The following is a 12,107-nucleotide window of genomic DNA, read 5'->3' as shown; positions in this document are numbered from 1 at the left end:
ATGACAAAATAAAGGAAGTGATTGCCTACTTCACCCATATTTTAGCTAAAAAGTAGTGTTGTTCCAGTAGTTAGCTACATGGCAAAAAAGTTGCGAACTACTGAAAACACGACCTAGATTAGAATTTAGTTCAACTACCACCAGACTACTGCAAAATGTAATTACATTACTAGTTGAACTACATGTAGTTCACTACTCCCCAACACTGCTTAACTTGATTTCTACTCTGCTGTTCCTTTTAATAAAAAAAAACAAGTCATATTTAAAGATGTTTATTAATTTATAATACCTTCAAGCAGATCACTTTTTTTTTAATTTTTTTTTTACATTTATTCATATTGAGATAAATTTCATAGCAGTGGTTGACAAACACTAACCAAAAGACTCACTCAAAAGGAGCCACACTGTTTCCATGGAAACCACAGCCACCCAAGACCAATCTGCCCTCCTACTCAACCACCTGCATAACTATCCCCCTGTTCTCACACACTCACTCAGTATTTAGGCGCACGAGCACGCACACACACACACACACACGTCAAAAAACACACCCATTACTCACTCTCAAACACACTAAGGCTGGGTTTATGCAGGCAGCCCATTTCTGATATTTTTCTTTCCACTAACTGGTCTTTTGACCTTTCACATCAGATCTTTTTCAGAGCTTTTCAGTCAAAAAAAACCAAAGCCAATAACTGAAAAATATATATCTGAATTGGGCTGCCTGTGTAAACGCAGCCATACTGTCTCACTACACAGACATTTCCCCAGTCCATTCACTCACACACAGAACATGATCATCTACAACTCATATGCATTCCCAGACATATACATACAACCCCTGGAACAAAAAGTATTCAATTAACAGGAGTCAGACAAAAACAGAATAAACAATACAAGATAAAAAATTGCAATATTAATGATTACAGAATAAATCCCAAATCATAAAGGCAAAAACAAACAGCATCCAAACAAAGAGGTGGTAAAAATACACAACTTCCTCATTTTCCAGACGGTACCATCACCAAGCCCTTGCTCCCTCCCATTCCTCTAGCCCTCATGTCCTGTAGGAAGCACTCCCACCACCACCTCACTTGACTGGCTCCGATTGCCTTACTCCTCACTCAGGTCAGACGGGGAGTGGCGAGGATACGGGGCTTCCTCATGAGACTGGGTGTGGTGCAGTCTAAAATGGTCATGTTGATCAGAGATGTAAGCCATTCAGAATGACACAAAATGGTCACTCAGAAGCACTCCTTCAAAATATTTTCACTCAGTTTAAAAAAGAAGAAAAAAAAGAAAGCAAGGCTTCACAACCAGGGGGAGGACACGTAGGAGTTAGTTTAGATTCTTCTTCTAGCTAAACCCGTTCATCCTCAAGGAGGTGATCCAACATGCCAATGTCACACACATCCACTCAGGTGTTGACACAGCTGTCCATTTACAACTTTGAACTCTTCCTCTGTGTTGGTCCAGGTCCAAGAACGAACACGTGTGGCCCATGGCACAGAAAGATGCCCCATTCCAGTCCACTGGTGCTACGGCAGACTAAACACTCCCTGCCAGTATGAGGGAACTACTGTACACAGTCTACATCGGGTGAGGGGGACAGCACTTTGTATAACAGTGGGAAATGATTCTCTTCCTCTAAGACGGGAAGGGGATGGGAAGATTAAGACCATACATAAAACTTACAAAGACACACTTTAAAAAAAAAAACAACCCAGTTAAGTGCCAAACCCGTGGGAACTTCCATTTCATTAGCAGAAAGACACATGGAGCAAACTGTATGCCGAGTCTTCAAGGGTAATGCCAACAACTGTATGCACAGTACGGGTCAAAGTTCCAAAGAGTTCGTTAGTATTTCTTTGTAAGGTGAGTCTTCAAAACCTTTATATCCCCCCCAGCTACACAGGATATATTCTCCTCCTGGGTAACCACAGATATTATATGTACAAATTCTTAACATGATTTTACAACAGAGAGAAGGAAAGGCAAAATTTGGCAAAAGGGTGAACAAAAGAAAATCAATTTGAATAAATTGGCACAAAAAAAAACTACATAATTCCTAAGCCACCGATTGGGCCAGAGTGCAACAAACACGTGCAAAAGACCGCCCGCTGACAGCTCTGTGACCCATCTTCCTGTGATCTCCCCAAATCCAGGGTTGACGGGCAGACAGAAGCCGAGCATAGGATGAATGTGGGGGAGGGGAGTGAAAGGATTGTTGTTTGTTGTTTTTACAAGAGCAGACAGCAGTTGCTCTCTGTGATCTTCTCCCGGTTACGCTGACCTACAAAGAGGACGATACAAAGAAACTTGACATCAGACAACGAAAGAGAAAATATCACACCAGGCTTTCAGGTTTAAAGGGACAATAAGGCCTATAGCTGTAGCAATTACAGCTCAACAGTGTCCCTGACACTGGTGTTAAGTACTAAAGTAAAAAATACTTTAAAGTACTACTTTAGTATTTTTTTGGTATCTGTACATTTATTATTTTTTACAATTTACTTCACTACATTCCTAAAGAAAATAATGTACTTTTTAGTCCATAAATTTCCACTAACATCCAAAAGTTACATTTTGAATGCTTAGTAGGACAGGAAAATGGTCCAATTCAAGCACTTATCAACAGAACATCCCTGGTCATCCCTACCTCCTCTGAACTGGCGGACTCACTACACACACGCTTCGTTTGTAAATTATCAAATCGTATTTGTCACATGCGCCGAATACAACAGGTGTAGACCTTAGTGAAATGCATCCTTACAAGCCCTTAACCAACAATGCAGTTAAGAAAAATAAGTGTTAAGAAAGTATTTACTCAAATAAACTAAAGTAAAAAATAAATGCTAAATAAAATAGAAAAATAAATAATTAAAGAGCAACAATACAATAACGAGGCTATATACAGGGGGTACTGGTACAGAGTCAATGTGCGGAGGCACCGGTTAGTCGAGGTAATATGTACATGTAGGTAGAGGTAAAGTGACTAATTATGTCTGAGTGTTGGAGTGTGCCCCTGGCTATCTGTAAATTTAGAAAATGGTGCCATCTGGTTTGCTTAATATAACAAATTTGAAATGATTTACACTTTTACTTTTGACACTTAAGTTTATTTCACTAATTACATTTACTTTGATACCTAAGTTTATTTAAAACCACATACTATAACAGGCTGACTACACCGCTCGCGTCGCAAAATAAATTTTGAAATCTAAATGATTCAATCATTGCACCCACACTGCTCACGAGCGTCTGCGTGGCCAAGGGCTAAAATAGAAGTCAGTTCTATTTGTGACGCAGATCACGCTGCAAGTCCTGCCTCTCCCATCTCCTCATTGGTTTATAAAAGCAAGTACCCACGTGCCATCTCATTGGTTTTACCCACGTGGGGAACTGAAAGACGAACGAGGTCAGTGGCGGTAATACACCTAATTTATGAAAGTTGCCAATCGCAATATAAAGTCAAGAGACAAAGACTAGAAGGAGGAGAGATGACAAGAAACGATTCAGTTGACCGTTTTTTGTGTGGATTAATTGTCGGAGTAGAGGACCTTGTGCATTTCAGGTAAAATAACTCAATGTTTATATCCCAGGACAAATAAGCTAGCAACAGCAAGCTAGCTAAATAGGACAAATTAGCTAGCAAGTGCAAGTGGTTCAGAGTTTGTTTTGACATTTTAACCTGCCTGTCGTGATCGCGTTTAGTGTGGGGGGCACAAAATAAATGTATGCACGATGGTGCACGCACGTAGCCGGTTTGAGTTCCGTGTTAGACTTCAGCCGTATTTTACTGGGTGACTTTCAGTTGTGTCAATATTATATTAAGGCATTTTTACTTAAGTAGACAATTGGGTACTTTTTCCACCACTAGTCCTTGACAGCTAGGTGATGGGATGAGTCAGACAACCAGAGAGCGCGAGAGAAAGGTTCTCACCATGGGAGTTAGGTTCTGGCAGGGTCTCTCTGGCAACCAAGTGCATGACAGTTGTTCGGCCAGGGGGCAGCTTTAAAGCTTTGAAAACAAAAAGGACAGACAATGAACAATTTATATGCAGAATATATAATCACAAGATAATCCTCTTTAATTATGGCATTAGTAAGCATGCTCAGAACACCCATTCTCCATCTTTGATGACAAGTTCATTACAGTGAATGTCCTCAACTGTGGCACGTTTTAAATCAGACTTCATTTCAAAGGACAAAGGTCATACAGTATTCACTAGTGTATTTTAGCCCGGTAGGATGGTGTGTGTAAAAGGGTCCATCACGTACCTCCCAGTGTGACACTGCCATGCAGGAAGCGTCCCTGGAAGATGAGGCGCAGGATGCTGGCGCTGCCCACCTGCTCCTCCTCCCATCCTGATGCAGAGATGAGACAACATTAGAGCAACACTCAGAAGCAGTCTAATATCACTAGCGCCAGACAGCCACTCAGACAGAGACTTCCTGCAGTGGTTTAACACACAAACATGGCTGCCATCGTCAGTGGTTTGAAGGCGGCATATAAGTGTGGAGAGCCAAGGCATTGTGTAACTGTTCCTATAACTGGAAAGTGGTCCCCGTGACAAGAGCCAGAAAGCATGTTTTTAAATCCGACCCAGACTAAGAAGAATTAAGAAAGTTGCAAAGTGACCTGATTAATTCTGCAATACAACTCAATATAAAAACAAAACAGTGTTGTGGTTGTTCCCTGATCCACGTCCCAACATGCACAAACTCACCCAAAGGCCAGTTATCAAAGACGTGCTTGGCGATGTCCATGGCCGAGTCGTTGGGGGAGAAGATGAAGTCTTGTGTCTTCCCACTGACCAGGATAAGACGCAGATTCACCTGAAAAATCGCCCAAACAAAACATCTTAATAAACCTACACATGCTCTACAGAAATCCTACAAAATTCCAGAATGATACAGTCTACACTTCCACCCCGTCGAGCAATGAGAAGCATGTAGCTTAGCCTAATCACATGGAATCCTTCCGTTTTCTCTCACCTCGAATGACATGAGATGACCCTCGGAAGCCTGCAAAGAAATTGACATTCCTGTCTAATTAGATTTCTCTGGTGCAGATCTCTGCCCCGTTTGACTGGGCTGCTTCCTTCAGAGAGGACGAGCTCGTTGTGAAGTGAGCCCCTATAGCAGGACAATGCACAGATAAGGGTGGAGCTGGGGGGGGGGGGGGGTGAAGTGGGCCTTCAGCGCTGTGGGCAGCTCTTCTCTCTGGGCTGTTGGCCTAATGCGATAACCCCAGGTGTCCCAGACAGCCGTGGGCCCCGTTATTAAATTTACATGGCCAATGCGTAACCCAGGGGCGTAGTGGTGTGTGTGAAAGAGGGAGGGGGCTGGGGAGTTTTCCCTGCTCTTCTTTGTACCCACCCAGTACACTAAATGAACCCATTTAAAAAAAATTGAAGCAAAAATGTGTTGGCCATGCTGTTGCACTTATTGTACTAGCAACTTACGACATGTTAGCCTTAAAAAGGCAAAAAAAAAAATACATTAAAAAAGGGACCATTTCATCTTTGTTAGTCATTTACAGAATTCAAAAGGAAGTTTCTTTTTAGGAGACTTGGGTAATTGCATTTTTCTCTTTCATGGATTTCAATCGCTCCTTGGTTTAACGATTACATCATCAACATGGTGTGTGTGCAGAGTTTGGCTGGGAATAAATGCTCTCATTGAAAACCAAATGAGGACAACAAATGAAGGTAAGGCAGGTTGTTCAGGGTTCTGCAATGAGTCAAATCCCAAATGCCACAGAGAATAAATGAAGAACCCCCCCCCCCAACTAATTATGTGGTGAACTATGATTTCTCCAAAATAATAAGTCGTACGGGTATTGAAATCCACTTGGGAAATAGGGAAAGAAACAGCATTTCACATGAAGTAGTGCAACTCAGAGGTTACTGTCAGATGCTCCATGTAAATGGCATCTATTATAAACTCATCAATTCGACAATCATAAAATATCCACTACCGGTAAGTAGCCTTAAGCATACACGTCAGCTCCTACACAGGAAGAGACCCCTGGCTCATAGCCTTCCCTCCTGCGGTGGCAGCAGCCCCAGGTCAGGACCTCTAATAGTGAAAAAAGCTCTGAAGCATCATTAGCCTATGGCCGGAAGCCACACTCCACCCCTCCGAAACTCTCCATCAGTTGACAGATCGTAACACGCTGCGCACATACACTTCAGAGTAGATATTGGTATCCCACCACAATCCAACAAATGGCTTGGAAATCATGGCAAATATCCTACCATTAAACACTATCATATTTTGGATACCAATATCAAAGTTCCGGTAAAAATTGAATGGGTAATTCCCCCACATAATTAAACATGTTTATTTGTCCCTAAACCTTCTGTTGGTAAATCGGGTAAGCCAGAACAAAGAATCTGTGCCACAAGGTATGTCGCCAGGATAGTCCTACACTGAGCCGTTTACAAACACACCGACCCTACTAAGCAGAGGAAGCCCCTCCCCCTATGCACTGCATAACCTCTGAGTGGGGTTAGATACCAAAGTCATCATTAACAAGCCCCCCCCCCCTTCCCTTCATACCTTTTATCCTCAACCAAACAAAACAACTCGAATCTGCCTAGCTGCCCTTGGTTCTTTTTTTAACCATCAAGGATATCCTCTTAGACTATCCAATCAAGAGAAACATTAGCTTCAAAAACTCAGCTTTGAAGTAACAGAAAAGGTCTGTGCAACACATGCGTGCATTGGAAACAGAAAGGCACTTAGGCCGTATTGCTACTAAGTCGCTCTGGATAAGAGCGTCTGCTAAATTACCCAAATATCAATGTAAATATGAACAAAATATTTGCAGAAGTAGACAATAACTCTAGAGCACTACATGCTGGCATAGGTACAACAGGGGAGGCAGCCTAGAGTAGCCTACCAGCCTTTTCATTGATTTGAGATCGTTTGTGATTTCAAATTGACTGGTTCTCCTCAGTCCCTACAATCAATTTCCTCTTCATCCCTGATTTAACACAACAGTGCCATGGACATGGTCCTTTGCCTTTACACATGTCAACTGGGTTTGTTTGGAGAATAACAGTATCCAAAATGGGTAGAGCTGTGATTTTGTGATAGGAAGACAATTAAGGCTCACCTCTAGAAAAAAATGTGGATCAATCTCAAAATGTAAGTGACAGATGATCATTACAGAAACAGCTCTTCTGTTTGTGAGAGTTAACGTTAGTCCCTGATCCTGGCTCCTAACCCCCAAATACATTTACTGCATCTCAGTGTTAGAGGCGTCACTACAGACAACACCCTGGTTCGAATCCAGGCTGTATCACAACTGGCCGTGATTGGGAGCCCTACCGGGCAGCGCACAATGGGCCCAGCGTCGTCCGGGTTTGGCCGGTGTAGGCCGTCATTGTAAATAAGAATTTGTTCTTTACTGACTTGCCTAGTTAAATAAAGGTTACATTTAAAAATGGAAAACATAACATACATTGTAACCATTTTAATATTAGACATACGGGGCTCAACATTGGATCTTATGCAGTAAGGATTGTGTTGGGTTGCAATGAATACTCACCATATCGAGATCCCTTGCAGTTGTCATGGTTCTGAAGCCGATCTGAACAGAACCGACTGTACTGCGCTTCGCTGGTTGAGACCGGGCCAACCCCCTGGCACAAAGAGCACTGTGTGCGTTTCCCTACTCTCACCCCTCTTTCCTTCTCTGCTTTCAACAGCCTAGCACCTTCTCAAGCGCGCTGACAACGTGAACAAATTGGTTTCTATATTCGCCCGTTCGTGTGATATCTGCGAACGATGGAGGCTAGTAGGTAGCAAGCTTATCTGCCCAATCAACCACTGTCTAGCAATCATACACTCACTGCTAGACAGTCGCTATTTAGCTAGCATTTGGCTAGAAATGAGCTAGCTAGCTTCAGTAGCTTGCCAACACGAATATTTAGTTAGCTAGCTATTACAATCACAAACACATTAGTTAGATGGCTCTAAACCTGTTGCTTTAACCTTAATGACGATTTTTACTGAAACCCCTCCGTTACTGCTTGAGAATATGTAACTAGTAACATGGCTAGCTAGCAAGGAGCTAAGTTAACTAGCTGACGTTACTTCTGGGTAGTGGCAATTTACAAGGTTGGTTTCTTGAAGAAAACATATACTTCACTAACGATTACGTTTGAGTGAAGAAGCTCATTACGGAAACATTGACAGAAATGTTAAGTTAACTTATTAGCTAGCTAGTTACCTGGCTAAAATCAAAAAAGCTAGCTAAGGTTACCTGAAAATATCGGACTGCGGCAGAAAAGCGGAACAGAAAAGACAAACAGCGATATCTCTACCCTTAATCTTACTAATAACCTCAAGGTTTCGAAGACTGTACCAGTATAAAACAAGTACTTAAAGATTTAGCTACGCATCCCAATGGTTAAAAGTATCCAATGTTCGAGGGTTTCTTTTGGTCAGAAAAACATCGAACCTAGCTGCTGCTTGTTGAAGAATAATGGCAGGACATTTAAAAAGACACAGGAAATCAGCTGGTTGTCAACATAGGAAACGAAAATACACCACAACAAAGTATGTCTGGGAGTTGAAGTCTTGCCATAAGATTCCATTTTGATTTAACAAGTTATGACACCAAGGCAATAAACAACATACATTTGGATAATTTGTGTTGAACCCACCTTTTACAGAAAGCCTGGGAAATTATAATTGAAAGTTAAGCCAGAAATCAGTTTTCATTTTGGATGATTCAAATTTACTTACAAAAAACATTTATACAGTCATTTCTCTTGACACATTTACAGATATAAAATAGTTTAAATAGTACATGTTCTCATGAGTAAGAATACAAATGGTCATGAAAGTCAGTACACAATCTATTATTAAAAAAAAATACTGTTCTGATGACCTCAAGGTTATGTCTGTTAAAAGCAATGTTGGTTAACATAACTTTGTAACTTACTCCACAAAACATTGTACGGAGACACTTATGTAATCTGCAAGGCTTTGCAACATGATGATGTAACAAGCTTTGAGCCCTTTGGAACCATTAAAAATGGTTAAAGAACTGTAACAAAACAAGCAGGCCAAACAGAAATACCAACCACAAAACACAATAGAATGTATAATTAAGCAAGAAGGCCCGAGGGGGTGTGGTATATGTGCACGACAACGCAGAGTGCCTGTATACACCACTTAACCATGGTATATTGGCAATATACCACAAACCTCCAAGGTGCCTTATTGCTATTATAAACTGGTTCCCAACGTAATTAGAGCAGTTGCGTCATACCCATGGTATACCATGAGTTTCAGCCAATCAGCATTCAGGGCTCCAACCACCCAGTTTATGATGTCTTACGAATTGAAAAGGATTAGCAAACCGCTATACACGTACTTGAAAGTAAACAAAATAACATTGTAAAAGCTCAAAACAGAGAGAATGGAGAAAGTCAAGCACAAACGATATTCATTGTTAATGGTTTCATAACCTCTCTTTACAAAGTTGTTTTTAGAAACAATGACAGTCTGAAAATATCCCCACTTTCACTCACAGCTATTTGTAGTTTGTTTTCTAGCCCATTTTCAATAAGACTGGACTGTTTTGACCTTAAAATCTTAATTTGATACCAATAATAGCGGATATCAATTGTAATTGATAATCTGTGGTGACAATTTCCACATCAAACAGGCATAGAATACAAATAACAGTTTCATACCCTTGAAGTGAGCAACTGAAAATGTAGACTGAGGCACATAGTTAAACAGCAAAAAGTTGATGTAAACAACACCACACAACGTTTCTATAAACAAAACTTGACTGAGGCTGGTGGGCTTTTCAGTTCAAGTTATTACTACATTCAGTTAGACACTCAGTAGAGTTAGCGATTAAAACCCAGGCCCCTCTTTCAATGACACAATTATATACAAACAGTTATGTACACAATTATACATGGAACCAGTCATGTGGGTAACATGTACCACAAGCTTAAGACCTTCGAACAGAAATGTAACCTGAAAGCCTTTTAATGCAACTCCAGAAATTATATTAGGTTCATGTATTGGAATCCCTTCTCTGCCTTTCACCAGTGTCAGTTTTGGGCTGAATATACTATTTTTCTCCTTTTTTCTCAGTGTACCTTCCTACAGACATCTCTCTCTATTTGGTAGAGTTTGTATATCATCATGGTACAAAAATAAGTAATTTCTCTCGTCACACAATCTCTACCTTTAAGCCTTTGAGAGCATCATTTTAAACCGAATAATTATTTGGGCAGCTCTTAAAATAAAAATCATTTTAACATACATAAATATATATATATGTATCCAACAAAAATATACATGCATGTTTCTGTATAAATATTTAAACAAAACTATATAAATGATTGTTTAAAAGAATATTCCAAATTTGAACTTTTGGGTAAGGACTGGCAATTTTGACAATTTTATTTAATTGTCAATCATCTCTCTATAGTGCAGACAGTGAGTTCTGGGGTGGTTTGACACTCTGCTTGGTATTGCCTGTCCTCAAAGAACACAAGTAAAACCATAGTGATTGACCTACATGGACAGGAGGACACAAAACACCACGTACCCTGTTGATGTGCTTACTGACTCACAGGGCAAAGACACTAGAGATCAGATGTCATTTGGGGGAAAATGGCTGAATTGAGGCAGAAACAACCAGGCACTAGAATAACACGTTAAAGTGGAGAAACTCTGTTTCCTTACCATTTGTACCACCTAAATGACATCATCATTGAGACAAAGAACCCTTTCAACATTTAGATATGCAGAAATGTGGCAAGTTCATGTTGACAGAGTATATACAGTGCACTCTGAAAGTATTCAGAACCTTTGACCTTCTCCACATTGTTACAGCCTTATTCTAAAAATGGATTTAAAAAAAATCCCCTCAATACCCCATAATGACAAAGGTAAAAACAGGTTTAATTCTTTGTTATTATTATTTTTTATCACATTTACATAAGGATTCAGACCCTTTACTCAGTACTTTGTTGAAGCACCTTTGGCAGCGATTACAGCTTTGCGTCTTCTTGGGTATGACGCTACAAGCTTGGCACACCTGTATTTGGAGAGTTTCTCCCATTCTTCTCTGCAGATCCTCTCAAGTTCTGTAAGGTTGGATGGAGAGTGTCACTGCACAGCTATTTTCAGGTCTCTCCAGAGATGTTCGATCAGGTTCAAGTCCGGGCTCTGGCTTGGTCACTCAAGGACATTCACAGACTTGTCCCGAAGCGACTCCAGCGTTGTCTTGACTGTGTACTTAGGGTCGTTGTCCTGTTGGAAGGTGAACCTTCGCCCCCAGTCTGTGGTCCTGAGCACTCTAGAGCAGGTTTTCATCAAGGGTCTCTGTACTTTCTTCCGTTCATCTTTCCCTCGGTCCTGACTAGTCTCCCAGTCCCTGCCGCTGAAAACATCCCCACAGCATGCTGCTGCCACCACCATGCTTCACCATAGGGATGGTGCCAGGTTTCCTCCAGACGTGACACTTGGCATTCAGGCCAAATAGTTCAATCTTGGTTTCAGACCAGAGAATCTTGTTTCTCATGGTCAGAGTCCTTTTAGGTGCCTTTTTGGCAAACTCCAAGTGGGCTGTCATGTGCCTTTTACCTAGGAGTGGCTTCCGTCTGGCCATTCTACCATAAACGCCTGATTGGTGGAGTGCTGCAGAGATGGTTGTCCTTCTGGAAGGTTCTCCCATCTCCAGAGGAACTCTGGAGCTCTGTCAGAGTGACCATCGGGTTCTTGGTCACCTTCCTAATCAAGGTCCTTCTCTCCCGATTGCTCAGTTTGGCCGGGCGGCCAGCTCTAGGAAGAGCCTTAGTGGTTCTAAACTTCTTCCACACTGTCAACTGTGGGACCTTATATAGACAGGTGTGTGCCTTTCAAATCATGTCCAATCAATTGAATTTACCACAGGTAGACTCCAATCAAGTTGTAGAAACATCTCAACGATGATCAATGGAAACAGGATGCACCTGAGCTCAATTCCGAGTCTCATAGCAAAGGGTAAATAAGTTAGTTTTTTTTATTTTTAATAATTTAGCAAAAATTTCTAAAAACCTGTTTTTGCTTTTTCATTA

General features: G+C 41.1%; 1 protein-coding gene across 1 annotated transcript; it reads right to left on the bottom strand.

Annotated features, from left to right (window-relative positions):
* Window positions 1–256: 256 nt before the first annotated feature.
* Window positions 257–9,236, bottom strand: LOC115205239 (ubiquitin-like protein 3). Its single transcript, XM_029771008.1, has 5 exons — window positions 7,562–9,236; window positions 4,731–4,839; window positions 4,282–4,368; window positions 3,944–4,021; window positions 257–2,293 (listed from the first exon to the last, which is right to left on the bottom strand). Exons 1-5 carry the CDS (start codon window positions 7,586–7,588, stop codon window positions 2,241–2,243), a joined length of 354 nt encoding a protein of 117 aa, XP_029626868.1. The 5' UTR covers window positions 7,589–9,236; the 3' UTR covers window positions 257–2,240.
* Between the last annotated feature and the right edge of the window lie 2,871 nt (window positions 9,237–12,107).

Source organism: Salmo trutta, chromosome 13 (assembly GCF_901001165.1).
Source record: "Salmo trutta chromosome 13, fSalTru1.1, whole genome shotgun sequence".
In the NCBI taxonomy this organism is placed as follows: domain Eukaryota; kingdom Metazoa; phylum Chordata; class Actinopteri; order Salmoniformes; family Salmonidae; genus Salmo; species Salmo trutta.
This window is presented reverse-complemented; position numbering and strand designations above follow the sequence as displayed.

Excerpts from the sequence above, each read along its gene's own strand:
- LOC115205239 (XM_029771008.1), bottom strand. The coding sequence starts at position 7,588 with ATGACAACTGCAAGGGATCTCGATATG. Across the intron at positions 4,369-4,730 it reads CTTTGATAACTGGCCTTTGG|GATGGGAGGAGGAGCAGGTG; the intron begins GTGAGTTTGTGC and ends TCTCTGCATCAG. Across the intron at positions 2,294-3,943 it reads GCCAGAACCTAACTCCCATG|GTCAGCGTAACCGGGAGAAG; the intron begins GTGAGAACCTTT and ends TCCTCTTTGTAG.